Raw genomic sequence first — 21,577 nt, 5'->3', positions numbered from 1 at the left:
ATTTTCAGACACCCAGATAAGAAATGATATATAACCTATGTTAGCATTGCCACCATCCACTCCACATTTATTATACTCTGTCTCCGAACTGTTAGCCATGGCACTTGTGAACCCTGTGGTTAGTTTTGGCCAAAGCACTTCCACAACATTGCTTATAATGTAATACCACACAAAAATAACTTAAAATCTGAGCAGGTAAAAACAAAATGAACCTGCATACCACTAGAACTAAGTCAGCTCTTAGCTTAAGCTGAGACTTGGTCTGCATAATTCTATTGCCTGGTTTCAGCTGGCGATGCGTGACAGACTCACTGAAGTTCTTATTGACCAGAGGTTTATTTACATGTCATCATTCGTTACAGCAGCCACACTGACGCAATGAATTGAACCCATTGTTTGCTTCTCAGTTCAGTGTCTTAAACTCCCTCATTCCCCCATTGATAGACTGTGGGTTTATTTTTTCTATTTTCTAAGTTTTCCTTGGAAGAAAAGGCAAATAAGATGATGGTGGCAAATTTTTCATGCTGTGGTCTGAGAGCCTCCAAGGCAAATATTTCACTGTTAAACCTTCCAGTTATGTAACAAGTGTTCATTAAATGCATAGTTACAGGCAAAAATTGATAACCTTTGAGGGAAAAGGTGAGCCATGGGAATAAATATTTTTTGATACGTTATTGGCTGCTGCACCGTGCTCTTTATGTTCACTTGTTTGTGTGGTCATGAATAGTACATATGAGTGAACCCCTGAGTACGTGCGTTGTGTATTGGTAGGTTCATGAGGCTTGGGGTAGGGTTGGGGGGTGGTTGTATGGATATGTGTGCGCCATGCACAATGTTCATTCATGTGATAATTGTTGGCGTGAGCCCCGCTCCCCTCTGGGTTTGTGCGATTTGACCACGATGAACTGTGGGTCTGTCAGATAAAAGGCCACATGCTGGGACTCCTGTTAAAACATTGTCTCTGAAATCAGCAGCCCTCTAATCCACAGCCTGGTTGATACTTTAGCCTTTATCGTATCCAAACACGTAGTGAAAACACAGATCATGCTCTTGTTGAAGGAGGGGCTTAAGGAAAGAGGGGGGGTGGAGTGAGGAGTCTGGGAACCTTACAGTCATCAAAAAGTATCAAGAGTTTGATGTCAAGTCTTTCAGATAAGTGTGCAGGGAAATAGTGGCAAACCAAAACGCACCTTTCAAAATCCAAATAATTTTAGAAGCAGGATATACAATTTAGATACTATGCAATTAAAAAAAAACAAAAATAGGGAAATCAGGTGCCACAGGCAAGGATTATCATAATTTAAACTAATCAGCTGACTGAGTTTGGATCACAATATCTGACTTCCGTGAATATGCGCATATTTGCACAAAGGAAAACTAAACCCACAGAGTTACCCTATAATCAGCTGTCCTGAAAGCCTTTTACAAAGTGTTGACATATTTGGATTTTGGCAGTTGCTGCAAATTCTGCCAAGAAGTCAGTTTATATGTGACTGTTTCCATCAAATTTGATTCATGGTACATTAACAACCTAACATAATAGAACAGAAAGAGAAAGCAAAACATTGTGACTAAAGCAAGATCAATGTCCTGCATGCATTGACATGATCTGTAAGAAGGTCTGGACACTGTCTGGTGGAGAAGTTCAACTATCATTCTTTAAATTAACACACTGAGGATGAATGAGTATCAAATGGAAGATATCCATATAAGAAGGTGATATCTTAGGGGACCATTTGATAATGTCATTGCACACATCTTCAACCGCATGAGCAGATTTTAAGGGTTCTCTCAAATTCAAGAGAATAAAAAAAGACATTCCCATCACCTCTGTAGTAGACTTTAACTAGACCTTTAAGATTTAATACATATAGAGTAAAACTGAATTTTGTTTGAAAAGCAGAAGTGCTATGTGTGAACAGCATCTCTGTAGGACTTGCTGTGGCCGTTGCTACATTCTTATGTAGAGAAGAAACATAAAATGCAAAACTAGACAAACAAGCTTAAGAGAGATTTTTGTAAAGGCTTGTTTTATATGTTGAAAATTGAAATTTCATTCATCTCAATTTAAAGCAGCACACACACTAAAATCTTAGAGTCACACTTTGCTAAACCAAATATTGAAATTGTGGCTAGATCTCACTGAGTTAATGGGAAAGTTTTTTTGTTTTAAGTTAGATAGTATGTTTTGCCCTGTTAAAGACAAAGCGTATGCTTAAGTTTAGAAGCTAGCTAAAAAGAATTTTTTTTAGCTAACTATAGTAAATATATAGTTAGTTAGGCTAGCTAATAAGATTAGAGATCAACTTTAGAGCCTGGGCGAAGAGAAATATCGGTGAGCCTGGGCTGAATCACTGAACAGGACCTTTAAATGCTACTTGCCTGGCATTTAAAAGTTTGGGCCCTATGAAGAGTTAAACGTGTGCTTGGTGAGTATCTGGTGTTAGCTTTTGTGAAACCATGATGTCTTCATCTAAATACAGACTTTTGGTCCTTTTATCAACACCAAGGAATCCATGTGCCAGACACAGCTAAACTAATCGACTAACTGCTATGACATTTTAACACGTTAACTAACTACCACTTTGTGCGTTTAAGACAGCCATGAAATTTATAAAAGATGGATGCAGCCAACAGTACCTGTTGGTTTGTAAGGTCCTGTTTTTGAAGATTTGGCCTGACAGTTTTGGCCTTTGACATCTTAGCTTTTTTTGTAAACCTGACATCACAAGCAAGTGACAGATCTGACTGGGACTTTCCATGGACAGTGCATGCAGCATACCTAGAAAATCATATGGCAGGTGAGGCCTAAAGAAAACCCTGCCTTCAAGTTTCTTCTGGTTTGTACCATAATTGTATATTATAACCATAATTTAGTACCTTGCATTTTATTATTAGACCTTGAAGGTATGTCCATCTTTTATATAAAGTACATGGTGAGGGTCAGTTAAGCTTTTTTCTTTCTTTTTAACCTCAGATGAATTGTGACCAAGTGAAAAGCTAATCTTCACTTCTTGGTTTTCCTACATTAAGTCCTCTGATTTCACATTCAAAAGCAATACACAAGCATTTCTGTAATGGTTTATATAGCACCGCAATGCAACCGAAGCTTACGCGGTCATAGGGATATTTCCAAGGGTTTTACTGATTTACAGTGTATGGTTTTGTTTTTCTATGTATATATATTCCTATATATATATTTATTTTTACAGAGTCGACAAATTCCAAAATTATATCTACTTACAATTATAGATGTGCGGCCCTATGCTTCACCAGGAGTCTACAGGAAAATTGATTGACAATTATAGATGTATGTTAGAAATCACTTAAATCACTTTCTGCTTTTCATTGCTCAGTCCAATATCACAACAAAATATGTACATATATATATGTCCATTTCATGCTTTAGAGAGGCAAAGCATAAAATGGACATGGTGGACCAGCATGTCGATTACATGCTTTGACATAATTCATATGAGTGCTATATAAGGAAAATTAAAGAAAAGATTAGGGTATTTCCAAAAAACAAAAGACTCAATCTCTCTTTATACTGTAGGCACAGAACATAGTCATGCATTTTCCTTGTCCGTCTGAGCTCTCGGTAATCAATGATCAGCTGATTCCAACCAACCCCCCAGCTTACATTCCTATTGTCTACCATCCCATTTACTCTCTGCTGTGCCGCACAGTGAAAGAGGATAATGGGAGCCTTGATGTTTACCTGAGCCATCTATCTCCATCTCTTTCTAATCTACTCTGTGAATGCTTGCACACACAATGGACTACAATTACAGGCTGTTCATGGCTCTGCATGGCCTCCCCGTAGGTTTGAAGTGGACAGCGTACTTCTGCCGAACTGGCCGGGCTCCGCTGCACCTTCAAATGTTAATGGCTCATTCACAGCCATTAATGCGCACAAGCTGCATCAGCATATCTGCCCACTGCTCTCTATCTTTATGTCTTCCACTGATATGGTAATATAGAGTAGATGGCTATAGGTAGACAATGATAATGGGGCTATTTGTTCTCTCTGGTCTTTTGTAGTGGAAATATGAGAGTTTTTCCATTCTGGACCTTTTCTCCTTTCTCCTGACGGCGAAATGAAATTACTGAGTGCTGGAGAATTGTCTTTCCCCCTACATGTGATTATATAGTTCTTTGTTGGTTGTTATATGTTTCACATCTACATTGTTGTGAGTTGTTGTCAACAGGAAATGTTCCAAAAGAACCTAAAAAAATCTCAAAATATGTCCATTGTGTGATCAAAAACTTCCAGAAATTGGCGTACCCACAAAAAATTTTGCACATCTCTATTTATTTGATAGGAATAATTCAGCTTAAGGAGTACAAAGCGTGACACTGGTAATTTGCACAAAGAGGTTGATTTCCAACTCGTGTCCCCTGTTGGGTTTTTCACCTCCACCATACACAAATAAAATATTGTAATATTCAACCACATAAAACCAAAATGCAATATAGATACATAATGACAACGAATTACAAATAATACACATAATCAGATACATTCATGAAAGGAGATACATTCCTAAAAATAATCTTCACTTCAATAATCTTCATTAAAAAATATAGTCTAATTAATTCAAATGACCTCAGCTCTGATTATTATTATTTTTGGGGTCCAGTTTGCACTAGCTCTCAATTGCATACATATTTTTAAATATGAGTATTTGAAACATTAATAAATGAAATTACAAGCAGCATATTGGTACATCCTAGTAGCCTATCACTAACTGAAGGAAATCCAGCTTAGATCGCATGGTCATACGTACAGAGAAACTGTGTGACTTCCAGTGAGAGATTAAAAAAAACAGCTGTTCTTGATTTTTATAGCACTATTCCTGGAACGTTTTGATCAGCACTTGTATGTTTGTGTTTTAAGGTTTGACCAATATATGAAGCCAGATGTATTTTCTATCATCTTAACATCCACCAGGTTGGCAGTGACCATTCTTTATGGGATTATCTAGCCCTTGAAAAGCAAGCTTAACCCTACCCATAAAGAGTTCACCGGTGACCTTGTGGATATTAAGCAGTTAGAAGTGTACAAATGAGTTGACCATCGGCTTTGCCATATGAATTGGTCTAACCTTTTGTTGATGTGTTTGTCATCACCCAGAGGAGGAGAAGCCCGTGGTGACCAACGTTACCATCAGCGATGTAACGTGGGACAGCTTCCTCTTGTCCTGGTTTGCCGAGGATGGGGCTTTTGAGTCTTTTCTGATCACGGTAACTGATGCAGAGACGGGCGCTGAGTGGCAAAATCACACTGTGCCCGCTGATGCTCGCAGCCTCGCCATCACCGGCCTCTACCCTACCATCTGGTACAGAGCTATTGTATACGGGGTGTACAGGGGAGCCCCATTAGACCCTGTCATTGCAGAAACCATCACAGGTATCAATGCAGTCAATTCTGGGGCCTAGCATTTTCCTCTGATTTCTTCTTTTTCTAATAGACACAGTCCTGTAATCTGTCCTTCTCTCTGTGAATTTTCTAAATTACTCTGTTCAGCACTGCCTTGAAGTGTGGCAATCACTAATAGGTGTTATACAAACACTTGTTCTTGCATTTTTTTTTATACCGTTGGACCTCTTTCTTGATATGCTCAAAAATGTATCTGATTGCAAAGATTTTATTTTTATAAATCTTTGAGAATGAAACTTTTAACTTAGGGATGAAAACAGCTTGTTGTGTTCATGCCCATGGGATTTCTGCAAAGCAACAAATCGGGTCTTATTTTCTTGGTTAGCTTAAGGTTTGGAAATACATTTTTTTAAAAAGTATACATAAAGGCAATTTATCAGCCCTTGCAGTGGAGATTACTCTTTGCAGGGTAAACAAAAATATCTGCGCCTTTCAGACACTGTGAACAATCCAAATCCCCAAGCAACACTCCTTCATCAGCCATCCATCACACGCGTATCCCTGCCTTTGATGCAGGGATCGTGAAATGGGCTAACACTACAGCGCCCACACAAAACTCATTCAATCTATATTAGTCCAGCCGCGGAGCTGCGTTTGATCCACTTGTCAGTCTGCCTGTTGGTATGAGTCCAGCCTGAAACAGCACCTGGTCTGGTATGTGAACAGGGAGAAACACGTCAAATGAGAAGGTCAAGGTGCACTGGTTTCCCCTTCCCCAACACCAGTCATTATCAGTGATTAGCATGCTGTAAATCCCAGTATGTGTCTAATAAGAGGTCTTTAAACATCGAAAGCATATACTACCAAGAATGTTGGAGAATGTAGTTTTACATTAAATAAGGGATACAAAAAATATGACACAATTCTTTACAGGACCATAACAACTGAAATGTGAAAGACCCTTTAGACTTTGACTATCTTAAGCAGGTCTATGGTAGAATTAGGACTAGGATACTGAAAACAGTGGTACTAATGCGATATGGTGTGGAGTCGCTTCTGTTCTGGGGCATAAACGGTAGATAGAGTCAGTCAAAAAAATGTTTTATTTTCTGAGAGTGTACTGATTCACAATTATAAAAAGCAGTGCTTTTGGTATTGATTTTTCACAGCAACTATTATATACTTCTTGTGAAAGGTTTGTGAAATGGTCTAACTTTCATCAGATTAAAAAAATTAAGACCAGTCTAGTCAAAAAGAAAATTTGTGGGAAAAGGCTACAGAGGGAGAGGGAGAGAGAGAGCACGCAGTAATCACAAGCAGGTGAACTCACACACTAATGAGGGTGGGGAAGCCAGGAAGTAAAAACTGTGAAATGCATGTGCTCTAATATAAAACGGGATGGAATGAAAGAAAGATCAAGTGTAAGTGCACAATGACAGCACTGTCAATATTCAAAAACACTGAGGTAAACAGGTAACAGAAACACAGATCATTATAAAGATTTTGTGAAACACATGAAATATTGTGCAGGCTTAAAAGTCAAAAAATAAGTAGCTGAGTATCCAACAGTATCATTCAGCATTTGACTGATGAGGATCAGTCATGTGGAAGAAGGATGGTAGGACTGATGGAGAGAGGAAAAAAACCCTGAGGCTCTTTTGTCACTTTGTGTGAGGCCTCTCTTCTGTATGCATCCCCAGTTCCCTCAAGCCTGGACTGCACTTCATTCTCATGCTGCCGTTGCCCCTGGGCTCTAGTGCTAGGGTGCCAGGGGCTTCTGGGGCCACGCAGAATATGGCATGCGCTCAACACGGCCCATTGTCTGCATGCTAATGGTGTGGCAAAACCATCTTAACATTTTTCATTAGCATCACTTAATCCATAAAACATTCCGACTTGTGAATACAAGCGCTGACTAATTATGTTATGCACGGTGGCCGTCGTCGGTCTGCTGAAGAAGGACACTGCAGGGAAAATAAAGTTGTCGCTGAGGATGGAGTGAGGAAACTTTGATTAACAGAGAGGGTGTTTTATACAATGAATGACTGGAACCACTGAGAGCACCCAGAGAAAGCTCAGTTCAGAATCGTATCCGTACAAGCTATTATCAGGCGAGACTGGGACCAGCCCTGGGGTTCAGCTTGCAGACCCCCTTAGCAGGTTAGCTGGCGCCGGTGTGTACCTCATCCACTAACAGGCTCCTTTTTGTTCCCTCAGGTCTTGAGAGGGGGTGGAAGTGTAGAGAAGGTGGAGGCGGTTGTGAGAGGGGAAAATCAGTAGCAAGCTAACACATGTTAGCTGATGGATGTAGCTCTCCTCTCTCTTCCGCTGACCAGCTGAAGCCGGCTGGCGGTTAATGAAGAGTGACAGCTCCCTGGGATTTGTGTGCTCTGCTTCTCATTTCCACCGCTTTTTCTCACAACAAATGCCTCATGGTTTTTCCCTCACATTAAAAAAAGGGGGTTTCAGGCTAGTTCAGGGACCCCTGAGACCCTCACATTTGGTGTTGTGTTTTAATGAGCAGTGGCGCTGGGCTTCACTGAGCCTTTCTTGAGCCCACTTATATCTACTTCTATCCAGGCTGCTTTAAAAGCTCTGTCCAGTCCGTGTATCCATCTGCATGGCTACCGGAAGTTTCTCTGACTAATTAGCAGCAGCGAACACATCCTCAGGAGAAACAGAGCTTTTTCTCCCACAGCTGTAGACTCCTGCTGTGTCTCAGCCTTTCTTCCTATCACTGTCATTATTAGAAGCTGCTAATGACTGCTTGACTACCGGCTTTTACAAGTTCACATTCACACAACCCCATCTGTATGCACATCTGCAACTCAATCTACTTTAAGGATTTCACTGCTATTTTGAGTTATTTCCTTTGCTTCGAAATTCATAGTATTGGAAACATAAATCTGAAATGGGACCAAAATTGTTGCTTTTACTAGGCTATAGAGATTTTTATTTTTGCTGTAAAGTTGGACTTTTCAACATTTATTGAGATCATTTTTAATTTTGACAGCAAATTTTGAATTGGTTTTTGCCATCTGAATTCTTTTAGTTTTAGTCAGCTAAATATCATAGGATTTCCTTACATCAAATGTAAAATGTGCCCTTATGTTTAACTTTCTGTTCCTCCCAAGTGTTGATATTTTGTCACATTTTCACGAGGAACAGGAACTTGTACGGTTTCCAGAAAAATTGAAAAGTTGTACCAGTGTGGAGAGAAGGATTATAGAGGCACATCAAACATTACTGTACAAGGAGATTACTTCAGATTATATCATTCGTGGCTTTCTACACAATTTATTTAGTTCTGATTGGATCTCATCTCTCTATGATGAAAATTACACTGATTGAGATTTACTTCTTTTGGAGTTAGCCTCAATTCCGCATCTGAGGAAATGCCGTATTTTAAAGCCCAGAAAAGCTATATGAAATCTATACTTTTCTCAGACTTGATAAATTATTCCTGATCACAGTTTTGACTCAGTTTTTTCTTGATTTTATTAATACTGCAATTAAATGTAACAGATCAGTCACATAAGCCCTAAAGACTCCACTTTGAATTTTGTTTCTTTCATGTTGTTGTACTAAAACTCTTCTCTTTCCACTCTGCAAAGTCAAAATGTTATACACCTTTTTTGTTTGCCATGTTCTTCAAATCTTAAAGTACTCCACAGAGAAGCCAAACTGACTATCACCCCTGTCACTCAGAGTACGAACCGGAGGTGCAGTCTCTCCTAGTCTCCGACGTCACCACAGACAGCTTTCAGCTGTCCTGGATGGCCGAAGAGGACTCCTTTGACACCTTTGTCATAATGGTCAGCCAGGCCGAAGGCTTAGACCAACCAAGAGAGCTGGTGCTGGGTGGTGAGGAGAGAACTGCGGTGATGACAGATCTCAATGAGGATACCGAGTACAAAGTTGAAATCTTTGGCCTCATTTTGGGAAGACGCTCCAAGTCTCTCTTGGAGGTGTTAAAAACAGGTACACAGTGAAAAGATGGAACGAGAGGCCCAAGCTGTGAACTGGAACTCTGGATACGTCTTGTCCGTGTAGTCAATGTGGAATGGTGTCATATCCTGTCTTTGGTGGTAACAGCATGAGTAGTAGCTGTGCTCTAACTTTCGTCCTTTATAAAGTACATCTTTTTGTCTACTAACCTGGTACCAAAGCATTACAGTATTTGTCCAACAGACATTTGGGTTGTTTTATGTCTGACAGTACTCCTGAGATGCAGATGAACAACCAGGTAGATTAGGCAGTGCTGTTTTCAAGGCTGATGCTGGATAAGAATCTGACTTTCACGTGGGTTTTACTGAGATCAGCCCAATATTAAAAGTACTTGGTATGGTTGAGATGAAGCAGTAACACTTAGGATGCATTAAATTATAGTATTATTGTAGTTTTGACCTCACGGCATCCACCAGTACACCAGTTAACCACTAAGGATAGGGTTAGATTTGCTTCACATTTGAGTCACAAGCTTAAAAAGCAAGTCAAAACTCCAAAATCACTTGTATATGCCATATAGATGAGACATTCGTGTAGAGGTGTAGATTTGAACCTAATCCTAACCCTACTCTGAATGTTAAGAGGGTAAAGGAGATTTCACTATTCCCAAAGTGGTATTAAGACCTGTTAGTAAATGATCCGGTATAAAGAAGTGTGCATGTGTGCACATGAGTACATCAATCTGAAGTATCAGAGAAGGCCATTCAAACTGCATATTTTCAGTCAAGCCCCACTCAGGACACGTACTTAGCGCTTCACTCTTTTTTCGTTGTGTTGATGTGGTCTTTTATTAACTCTTGTCTGAATGCCCCTGCCAAAGGTTGTCTTTGATATCTTGACTTCATGTGCCGGTGTCTCTATGTAAAGAAGGTGGTGGTTGTCCATGTCATATAAAACTGCTGCCTGTGTCCTCCATCATCCCCCCTGAGGTAAAGGATTTAGTCTTGGGTTGCGTGGCGCATGCTTCACTTTTGTGTTACCATGAAATGGGAGCAAGTTAATCTCTTCAGGTCTGTCACGCAAGATACCGCAGCTCACTTTTAACTGGGAACAGTTCTGTCTGTGTGAGCCCGGGCCTCCGCAGGCCCCCTTTGTCTCTGGACTTCACTCTCTTTTATGCTTTCCTGCTTTCGCTCTGCTCTAAAATGAGTGCCTTTCAGTGGTGGATCTGCCCTGCTATAGTGTCTGTGTGTTTTTTCGTGTCTGTTTCTTCACTCTGTTGGAGGAAATCCTCACTAGAACATGTCAATACTGTTCACTGATTGATGTTTGCTTCTATACAGTGCGTTCTTAGAATTCTAAAAAAGGCAGTACACATACTGACTGATGCTTCTGTTTTTGTCTTTGTCCCCATCTGCTGTTTCTGTCTTCCCTTTGCCAGACCTGGGTTCACCCAAGGGCATTCGCTTCTCCGATGTCACTGACACGTCTGCAACTGTTCACTGGGTGACCCCAAGAGCTCGAGTGGACAGCTACCGGGTCACTTACGTACCTGTCTATGGAGGTCAGTATTTTTATTAGTGCGGTGGGACAGGGAACATTTAGACATGCTGTTCTTAAGATCCTCCAAAAGTCGCACACAGGAGATCTCTAACTATCAACTGCATCCATGATTGCATTAGAAAAAACAGATTTGAATATCTGGCACAGCAGTATGAAACAAGCCTAGATTTGGATGACTATAACCAGCATGGACATTCTCACTGCTTTTAAATTGCTCGTCCATTCATCAGTTTATGTTGTAACTCTTTTGTCCAGACATAGACAGATGCTGCCCTCTGTTGGCTACTGATAAGTGTGTCTACTGAAAATCAAGAAAATTGACCATCCTATCACAATAGAGTCCTGTATATTTTGTGACAAAGAATAAATTATTAACAAATTGGTTACATCACGATGCATGTACAATTCAAAACTCAATAAGTGATCAAGACTCAAATATTTTCAGCACCTAGAAAAATTCCCACAAAAAACTGTATCTGTAAAAAAGGGTTTTTGTTCATCACTAACTTTAACAAGGTAGAATAAATAGTAGGAAAATACAAAGACATATAGACATATAGGCAAGGTTTAATAAAAATAAAATCAAATATAAAATCCATCCACCTACTAGTATTTTATCTGCTTAATTTAATGTCAGTTCACTTCAGTTTTATTTATACAGAATCAAATCACAAGACACTTTATATTGTAAGATAGACCGTACAATATTACATACAGAGAAAAACCCAACAATCACATGACCCCCCATGAGCAAGCACTTTGGCGACAGTGGGAAGGAAAAACTCCCTTTTAAAAGGAAGAAACCTCCGGCAGAACCAGGCTCAGGGAGGGGCGAGGCCATCTGCTGCGACTGGTTGGGGAGAGAAGGAAGACAGGATAACAGACATGCTGTGGAAGAGGAAGTGTACAGCCCAGACAGGTGGAAAGTCCAGCAATGAAAAGAAAGAAAATAATCTGCAAACTAATAAGAGTATTATCTGGCAAATGTTTACTTGTTAGACTTGAAGTGATGGTGAAATGCAATATAGAGACAGAGCTGCTAAATGACTTGGAAAAGTAACACGTTAACTGATGGCCAACTGCATGTGTATTGTTTATGGGTATGACAGAAGTGGTTAAATCATTCATCAGTGGGGAAATCTGCATGACTAAGAACAAGAAGGGATGAATGAAGATTCTTCTCTGATGAAAAACAAGTACTTCACTACTTCAGCTAAGTGTTTGTTCATTCATTAAAATGATGTACGTTATCAAAATTCCCAGGTAACGCCAAGACACTGTCAGTGGATGGTTCTGCATCTCAGATTGTGCTGCCTAACCTGACACCCGGAGTCACTTACAAGGTCACTGTGATTGCTATCAAGGGTCAGAGGGAGAGTGAACCTGGATCTGACAGCGTCACCACAGGTAAAATACAAACAGATTTGCTGGCCACAACAGTATTAGACACTATGTTATAACTATGATATGATGTTGTAGTGTGGCTTTGTACTTTACAAATGTGCACTGTTAAGACAAAGAGAGACAGTTAAAAACTCTGGCTAGTTAAGGTTAATTTTAGCCTAAGCCAAAGCTACGCTAATTAAGCCACTGTTTTCTTTAAAGAAACTATGTGTAGATTCTTGTGTGTAAAAGGTTCAAGCCTTCTGAAATTATCCAAAGCATTAAATGGAATGTGAAGAAACAATTGTGATGATCCAATGTCTAAACCATGTATTGTGTTGAAGTGATAGCAAGTAAAAAAGAACTTAGGTGTAACTGTACCTTTGTGTAATACCACTAATACTAGTGTAGTACCACAACAACTGGCAAGTTATTAAGAACACATTATGTGAACAGATACATGTATGTCATTACCTATAGTGCTATTAAAAGCTATTAAATAGGAGCACACATCCAGAAACATCTCAACACACGCAGTGACAAAAGCTGTCTCCTGGAGTTTTACTCTCATTTTGCTAAGAGCGAGTACAAGTTTCCTATAATTAATCTGTTCAGTTGGTCAGACTCATCCAAAATACTTTTTTTTTCTGTTTCATAAAACACTTAAAATATAATGGAGAGAGAATGTAATTAACAGGATACAAAGTCATAATTAGAGGACTTTGTATCATGATGAGCTAGAATACTAACAAACTTAGCTAACAAATTAGTTGCTCCTGGCTACTATTACACTATTATATATCTAACATATATCTATATATCTACAATATCAGAATCAGAATCGGAAGACTTTATTTATCCCCAAGGGGCAATTAACAAACAAACAACAGAGCAGCATAACGTTGAAGATAAGGACAATAAGAACAGGCAATAAGAGTGAAATAATAAATACACAGAATATACAGTATATACAGTTTTAAAATTACACAGTTTTAATATTAAAGTAACTGAAAGGTGAATAAATAAATAATAATATATGTTAGTGTAGTTTTCTCTATCTGGTTTTGTTTGCCAATTTGGTCAGCTCACACTCTTAATTTAGATGGTATGTGTGTGACTGTGTGTTACAGCTCTGGATAAACCACGTGGCCTGAACGCAGTCAACATCACGGACAGTGAGGCTCTGCTGCTCTGGCAGCCCGCCATCGCTACAGTGGACGGCTATGTCATCACCTATAGTGCAGATTTAGGTAAGTACTTATGTGTGCACAACTTAGCACAGACAAGAACAAAAGAAATTTCAAACAAAAGACAGTTCAAATTTTCTTACTAAAGCAACATGACCAATATACCAATACTGAGTTGGCATATTAAAAAAGTAACATGTGACACGTAAGTCATAAGAAAGTTTGCTGCCTTTTATTTAAGCGCTCTTTTATCTTCAGAGGTGTCCTGGCTAGACCCAGATTTGAGATTTACTGTGAAGGTTTGGTTCTTGTGTCTTGGTTCAGACAGATATCATTAAAGTACATTTAAAGAGTGTACATAACAACTTTAAGTGAACTAAAGTGAATTCAGTGGAGTATTTATTCATCATGTTCAAGTTGACCGATAAAGGCTGAATACTTCCTCTGCTGGTGTTTGTCCTTCAAGTTTGATTTGGTTTCTGTACTTTGTGTTTCTCAGTGGCTCCAGTCATGGAACGTGTGTCAGGAAACGTGGTGGAGTTTGAGATGAACTCTCTGGCACCAGCCACACACTACACTGTGAAGGTCTATGCTGTGCGGGACTTGGCCAAGAGTGCAGCCACTACAACAGAGTTTATCACAGGTGATGTTTCCCTGGTGTTTTAAATAATTAGTTAAACTAATACAAATGGGAAAAGCTATTGGAAATCAAGCAGTCAGTCAGATTTCTTCATTATAACTGTAACCGTATGTATGTCAAAATCTGAGAGAGCAACATCATAAGAACCGACTAGTGCTGCTGTGCTAGCTTGCAGGCACTACAAAGAAGGCTTCATGACTGTTGTGAAGTTATGTAGAAATCTGTAAACAAATGTAAACAAAGTTTGGATTCCTTCAGATGTGGATGCCCCCCAGGACTTGGCAGCCAGTAACATCCAGACAGAGAACACCATGCTGACGTGGAAGCCTCCTCGTGCTGACATCACCGGCTACATGCTCAGCTTTGAATCTGCAGACCGCACCATCCGGGTCAGTACACAACTTATACTGCTCTCCGAAGGCCAATGCAATCCAACTGTATGTTGAGTATTTGGAACATGTTCAGGAATGTTTGTTTCATCCTTCAGGAGGTGGTGCTGAGTCCGACTGCGGTGTCATACAACATGGCTCAGCTCAAAGCATCCACCGAATATACAGTCAGCCTGCAGGCCCTCGCTGGACCAAAGAGAAGCAGAGTGATCACTACTGTCTTCACCACCAGTGAGTAGACTTCTGCACACACTAGAAAGGTTTCAAGTCTATTTATAGTGTTATCAGTAATGCAAGGACAAATAGAATATATAGCCTTTTTACATTCAGTTTTAGAGATACTGAATTAAGCTGATAAATCAAGGCTGTCAATTATATGGCCTGTGTTTAAAAAAAATTCCAGGAAAGTGTCAAACATGGTCCAAAGGATGACTTTAAGGAATTACAATCTGTTTCTGAACTCTTCATTTCACACAGCCAGAGGTCATCATCTTCATCAGTTTTATGGATTTCCTACTGACAGACTATTTAAACCATGTGGTCACATGGTTTAAATATAAGCCATTGAGCAATGCTAACCTCTCTGAAGTTACAGCAGCAGTGTTTGTAATGACATCGACTGGCTCAGTGTAAAAACCCAAACGCAATTTTTCAGTTCTGTAATCTGATGGTTGATTAAATGTGAATGTTTTCACAATTTGTATGATTTCCACACATTATTGAGGAAACAATAAAAAAGTAAGATGGTTAGTGTTACACTGTAAAAAAAAAATCCTAAAAAAAACAGTAATATTCCGGCAGCTGGGGCGCCAAAATAATACCATAAAATAACAGAAAATAACTTTCTCATAAAAATACGGGTATTTTCATTAATGACAATACAGTTTGTTGCCCTAATTTTACATGGGATTTTGCCTTTTTCAAGAGCTTTTAAACATTAAATTAGGAACATTTTAATGTGATTAAACAATGAAATTACCTATAAACAAGGTCAATGAATGCGGCAATATGAATAATAATACTTAAATGTACAGAAATATACAGTTAACAGTTGGTTTAAATAATAATAATGGATTGCATTTATAAAGCGCTTTTCGAGACCCTCAAAGCGCTTTACAATTCCACTATTCATTCACTCTCACATTCACACACTGGTGGAGGCAGCTACAGTTGTAGCCACAGCTGCCCTGGGTCAGACTGACAGATTTTATGTTATTTTAGTACAAAACTGTAAAATACACAGTAAAATACTTTTATATTACTTTTTTTTTTTACAGTGTAGTTTTTAAATGAGGTTGAAACTAGATGAACTGTGAAGGAAGACTACTTGCTGAACTGAGGCTGCTGGCTGAAAATGTTAAATTCAAGCAAACACAAGAACCTCTCTGCAGCATCCTGGCTTTGCAAACAGGAAATTCTGGAATGGAAAAAATCCTATTTATTTATATAGCATCTTTTCCCCTTAATCATTATTTTGTGTGTGTGTGTGTGTAGCTGGCGTGTTGTACCGACACCCCAGGGATTGCTCCCAGGCCCTACTGAATGGAGACACCTCATCAGGCATGCACACCATCTACCTGGGAGGAGATGAGAACCAACCCCTGCAAGTCTACTGTGACATGAGCACTGATGGAGGCGGATGGATCGTAAGTCACTGGCTGACATACTTGTTGATAATGTGCAACCACTCTTTCGTTTTCAAGATCTGGCACATATTTGATCATCATTAATCCTCATTCCATACTTTGTATTCAGAAATTTTCAGTTCAAATCAATTCCATTTTTTTGGTATTGTGCCAAATCACAACAACAGTCATCTTGATGTGCTTTATATTATAAGGTAAAGTCCCTACAATGTTACAGAGAAAATCCCAACAGTCAGATGACTCCCTATGAGCAAGCATTTGGCAAAAGTGGGAAGGAAAAACTTGGTTTTAACAGGAGAAAACCTCCATAGAGGTTGGAAAAACAGTTTCATGGCCAACTGAGACCTGCTCCCGCAATATTCCATGACAGATTAAGCAGATAATAGACCTGGAGTTGATTCCAAGTGCTGAACTTGCATTTGGTAGCTGTTCACTTGAATGCTCAAAGACTGACAAGTGTCAGTGCAAGTGAACAAGGCCAGCGCTATGCTGAAAAAACAAAATAAACCTATCTGAGAGACAGCAGAAATATGTAGGAATGGCCAAATCAAAAATGTGTTACATTTTTAAAAGAAGTACTGCACTGGCCAGCCCAGCAGCACTAAAAGACCCGAAAGACCACAGAAAACAACTAAGTGTAGACCTCTTTCTTTGGCTGATAAAAAACTGTTATGTCTGAGTATAAAAATATCATGAAGGTGAGCTAAGACCAAGCACATAAACAAACAGAACTATCCATCAAACAAGCTCAGATGACCAGCCCAAGAGAAGCACATCAAAATACAAGTGCTTATCTCAATGGACTAAGAAAACCAGGAGAAAATGGGTACAAAAACAAATGGCAGCTCACCTTACAAAACAGACTTTTTTTTAGTTCAATGTGACGTGTTATAGCAGTCATGAGGGAAAACCGTTTACCTCTAGACTTTCATAGATTAAGACGTCTTTTTGCAACCACAGCTATGGTCATCTGGTTGCCTTCAAATAGAAAGCAGGTTCAACACTGCACTCTCTTTATCCAGCTCGAGAACTGCTTTCAAGTTTTATACTGTCCATTTGCTTTCCTTAACAAGATTTTTATTAAATCTATTCTTTGTTTTTCTCTCTCTTTGCAGGTTTTCCTCCGACGTCAAAGTGGCAAACTAGAGTTCTTCCGCAACTGGAAGAATTACACAGGCGGCTTTGGAGACATGAATGATGAATTCTGGCTGGGTAATTTTTTAACAAAGAACCACAGAGTTTTCCATAATACACAGGACGTGGTCATATATCAGGGTCCAAAATGGCTGCACACATAAGTTAAACATAATTTACAAAAATGCGGTTCAAACATACAAAAATCCAAAAAGTTAAACTTCCAGAAAGTCTTCCATTTCCAGAAATTTCCACAGCACAGAGTAATAGGACCACACTAAGAAAGTAACTCAGGTCCCAACAGCAAGATCTGACAAAGGCAGAGAAACGGTTCTAAATACACAGAAGGAAAGCTGGCAAAAAGGATACAGGTGAGGATGGAACAATTAAAGGAAAGTAAAAATAATCAGGGAGGAGGAGGCAATCACAAAAGCTGGAAAGGGCAGAAAGTAAAAAAGGGAAAACTAGCATTCAAAGTAAAACGGGAAATGAGCAAACTTTAATTAACAAGTTATAGTTTTAACTACATAGTTTTAAAACTAATTTTTGTTAAAACTATGTAGAGCCTACAATGTAATTTCTGCATGTGGCCAACCTTGTTGATGACATACTTGTATGTGGTGGGCCAAAACACTACTTGGTTAGTTAGTTGTCAAACATAAGGCCCAATGGTCAGAACTGGCCTGGCAAAACTCTAATCTGGCCCGCTCTGGCAGAAATTATGTAATTTTTGATTGTACGTTCATAGGTTTTACATCTTTTTTCTTCTGGTAAAGATCTCTGCCACATAGTAAACCAAAGTAATTCGATAATAAAAGAACAAGTTACGTGACAGAAAAGTTGCTGTTTTTTTTACTTTATAATAAACATTTATGTGTAGTTAAACATCTTTACAGTTACAGAAAGGGGAGTTTGAGTTGTCCAGCCCATAACGTAAAATGAACTTGGATTACAGAGTAGGTTACTGCATAAATGGATGGACATAGGCATAAATTTCATCTAAGAGCTCCATAGATTGTAGTCATTTAAATGCTAAACATTTGTAATGTGTAGAATGATACTTTTAGTTTGATAATAGGATCTTTTGTAAGCCATTGATCAGCTGTCTCCTTTTTCACTCAGGTCTGTCCAACCTGCATAAGATCACAGCCAGCGGTCAGTACGAACTGCGAGTAGACCTGAGAGATAAGGGAGATACAGCCTATGCTCAGTATGACAAGTTCTCAGTCGGTGAACCCCGGACCCGCTACAAAGTCCACGTAGGAGGATACAGTGGTACAGCAGGTAAAGCTAGTATCTGTGCTCTACAGTTTATGCACAGTGATTTAAATGTCTCTTGATACTTTGTCTTTGACACCAGTACTGGCCTTGCAGCGGCGATGCAGGAGCCTGTGTGTGGTAGATGGGCTTCATTTACCTTGTTTATATGCTGCCTTGCTTGTGCTTTTGTGTCACTCTGTTTTGCGATGCACGAGTCAGGTCGGGACTCGTCGGTACAATGTGTAAAATCTCACCACTAGATGTCAGTAGATTGCAGTTTTCTTACCCTTCTTAATTCAAATGCATAATCCTAGTTATGGTGGCGACTTAGGAGAAACAACTCTGGCTGTGTTCATCTGTAGTGAGTGTAGACAATGCTGTGTCTCTCTGAATAAGAACTAGATGAAAAACACCAGGAAACTTAATCACAGCAAAAATGTAATGACTCTCTTGTTTGGCCTCTGTAGGCGACTCCATGACCTACCACCACGGCCGGCCGTTCTCCACCTACGACCATGACAACGACATTGCCGTCACCAACTGCGCTCTGTCCTATAAGGGAGCATTCTGGTATAAAAACTGCCACCGGGTTAATCTGATGGGACGATATGGAGACAACAGTCATAGCAAGGTAATGAATAGTTCATTGCAGCACAACCTACTGTACAGTTATTGCACATTTAACAGGTCACCAAAGGTCCTGACTGGGTAAAAAATAACTGCCTGAATATTTGCTCACAGGCATTTTACAGTAGATTTATATTATTATTATTAATGATTCCACTAATCGTTTTTCATTATCTTGATTATTTTCATGTTATGTTGATAAAAATAAATGTACTTCTAAATCTAAATTTAGAAGGAACAGTTGTAAATGACTAACTTTTCATTGGTAGTGTGCATAATATGAGTCTGGTAGAAACTGCCCTTCTGTTTCACTCTGTTTTTGACTTGCACATCTTGCCTGCCGCCTCTCCAGGGCGTGAACTGGTTCCACTGGAAAGGCCATGAGCACTCAATTGAGTTCGCTGAGATGAAGATCCGGCCATCCAACTTCAGAAACCTGGAGGGAAGGAGGAAACGATCATAAATGATATGAAAAGCTCCGCCGCCACCAATACCACCTTCACCACCACCAACAACAAAAACAACTACTACTACTCTGGACTCCGCATGAACCACCTGGACTCCCAAACCCTCCCACCCTGCAGCAACCAAAGCCACTGCCAAGAGCCCTGCTGTTCTCACATGAAACAAATGCTCCTCGATGTTTTCTGTTCCCTCACAAATCTGCCTAAATCTGCCATATGACCCATCCCAGCCTTTCCCCCCTCTGATATGGCTACGCAAAAATGCTGCCAGTGCAGAAACTGACGTTACAAACTGGACTTGCATCAAACCCCACGAGGTTCACCAAAGAGAGTATCTCCCTCTCACTCAATTCTGACCCCCATCTCTTGTGTTGCAGCATTTGTGGGAAAGCGTGAGCGCAGCTTGGACATTATGTTGTGAATAGTCATTAATACAGTTTCCTATTTCATATCCATGCCATGTCTGGCATTTGACAAAAAATTCTGACTGTTTAGTACAATGCAGTCTTGTTTAGGATCAGGGCCTCTTTCCGAAAAGTGTCAATGCAGCAGGATTATCAGAGAAAGTCTACTCCTTGTACAGCTCTGTACATGTCTCCATCTGATATGAACGTCTGAAAACTGATTCTTCAGATGTCACATATCTCCATCTAACTTGTCATTTGTTTGTCCATGTGCAACTAAAAACATCTCAGTGTCACTTTATAATCCCCAGCCTCCCTTCACTCCCATCCCCCCAATAAAAAATGTAAAAAAGGAAAAGAAAAACCTACGGAAACACATTTTACTCTCTACATCCCATGTCGTTGTGGACGGCGGTGTTTCCGTTGAGTCCTTGAAGGCATCATGCTGTGGCCACAGTATTGTGTTAGCAAAAAAAAAAGAACAGAGAAGAAAAGCAAACGTGTTTTGTTTCTCTGATGAATCTGAGGCGGGACCTGTTATTCAGTATAAAATGACTTTTGGTGATAACATTTTGTTTGTTCTTTGTTTTTGAAAAATGTGAATACGGTACATATATGTGGAACATGAGAATGTTATGTGATGCTCGAAACTTTAAAAAAAAGGCCAATTTTCAATTGAATTCCAGTTGTCATAGTAAGGTCTCTATGCTTGTGTTAATGAAAATAGTGTTTGGACAGGCCAAAACTAGAGAACTAGTTACTGTTTTTACCCCTTTCACCTCCCCCAAACCCCGCCCCCTACCCTTTCCTGCTATTGCAGGATACTAAACCACTGACCTTCTAAAGAATGCCTGTGTAAATTAAGGTTGTTTTGATTGTTTTGTTTGTTTAAAACTGGGTCAACAGCAGGTGTTTCTCTGTAAACTGTATTACAATAAAACAGTTTGTTTAAAACGACAAATTTCACAAGTTTTATTTTGACTATCCTGGGGTCTACTAGCTCTTTGTCAAAATGGATCTTTGGTGATTACGATTTTACAATACTGCGCAAATCGAGGTCATTTAGATTAGTTACAATCACACTGGTAAAACAGAGCATGACCAAAATTATTTCAGTTATTTGCAATGAACTTGAAATCTCGTTGCCTTTGAAAGACGGGACTTGGTCTGCAGCCGCTCACGGTCAGTTGGTGTCATCAAAGTGACTTTGGTACATCAAGATGGCAATAAAGTAAGAAGATGGGGTTGTGATAATATGGTCATTAATTGTGACGAGTCATTAAAAATCGCAAATCTGTTGCCTCGTACATACACCGAAATTCACATTAAACAGAAAAAAAGAAAGAACTCACAATTAAATTCCTCATTTCAATGTAAGCTCTGCTTCAATAAAGACATTATAATTCAAAATTCACTTGAACTACTTATTGTCAGAGTCAGAACCTAACAGATTTGAAGCAGAAACTCAGATTGAGAAATTAACAAATACTCAGATTGGTTGGCAGTCTGTCTGTGTCTATAAATGAGATCGCATTTATGTGCCAACCTT

The 21,577-nt window shown here is 39.4% G+C and overlaps 1 protein-coding gene across 4 annotated transcripts in view; it reads left to right on the top strand.

Annotated features, from left to right (window-relative positions):
* tncb (tenascin Cb) overlaps window positions 1-20,989 on the top strand; it is a 101,440-nt gene extending 80,451 nt beyond the window's left edge. For 2 of the 4 annotated variants that reach the window (XM_035910635.2, XM_035910634.2), the window contains exons 11-23: window positions 5,138-5,413; window positions 9,092-9,364; window positions 10,773-10,895; window positions 12,158-12,301; window positions 13,408-13,527; window positions 13,964-14,107; window positions 14,363-14,493; window positions 14,592-14,724; window positions 15,988-16,139; window positions 17,255-17,351; window positions 18,396-18,557; window positions 19,001-19,164; window positions 19,513-20,989. In XM_035910635.2, coding sequence (XP_035766528.2) covers window positions 5,138-5,413; window positions 9,092-9,364; window positions 10,773-10,895; window positions 12,158-12,301; window positions 13,408-13,527; window positions 13,964-14,107; window positions 14,363-14,493; window positions 14,592-14,724; window positions 15,988-16,139; window positions 17,255-17,351; window positions 18,396-18,557; window positions 19,001-19,164; window positions 19,513-19,623 — 2,030 coding nt within the window. In that variant the 3' untranslated portion in view covers window positions 19,624-20,989. The remainder of the gene's footprint in view (window positions 1-5,137; window positions 5,414-9,091; window positions 9,365-10,772; window positions 10,896-12,157; window positions 12,302-13,407; window positions 13,528-13,963; window positions 14,108-14,362; window positions 14,494-14,591; window positions 14,725-15,987; window positions 16,140-17,254; window positions 17,352-18,395; window positions 18,558-19,000; window positions 19,165-19,512) is intronic. The other 2 variants (XM_006797554.3, XM_006797555.3) reach the window with 2 other exon arrangements.
* The last annotated feature ends 588 nt before the right edge of the window (window positions 20,990-21,577 follow it).

Source organism: Neolamprologus brichardi, chromosome 12 (assembly GCF_056152115.1).
Source record: "Neolamprologus brichardi isolate AB-2024 chromosome 12, ASM5615211v1, whole genome shotgun sequence".
NCBI classification, from domain to species: Eukaryota; Metazoa; Chordata; class Actinopteri; order Cichliformes; family Cichlidae; genus Neolamprologus; species Neolamprologus brichardi.
The sequence above is the reverse complement of the archived record's forward strand: the minus strand, read 5'-3'. Positions and strand labels throughout refer to the sequence as shown.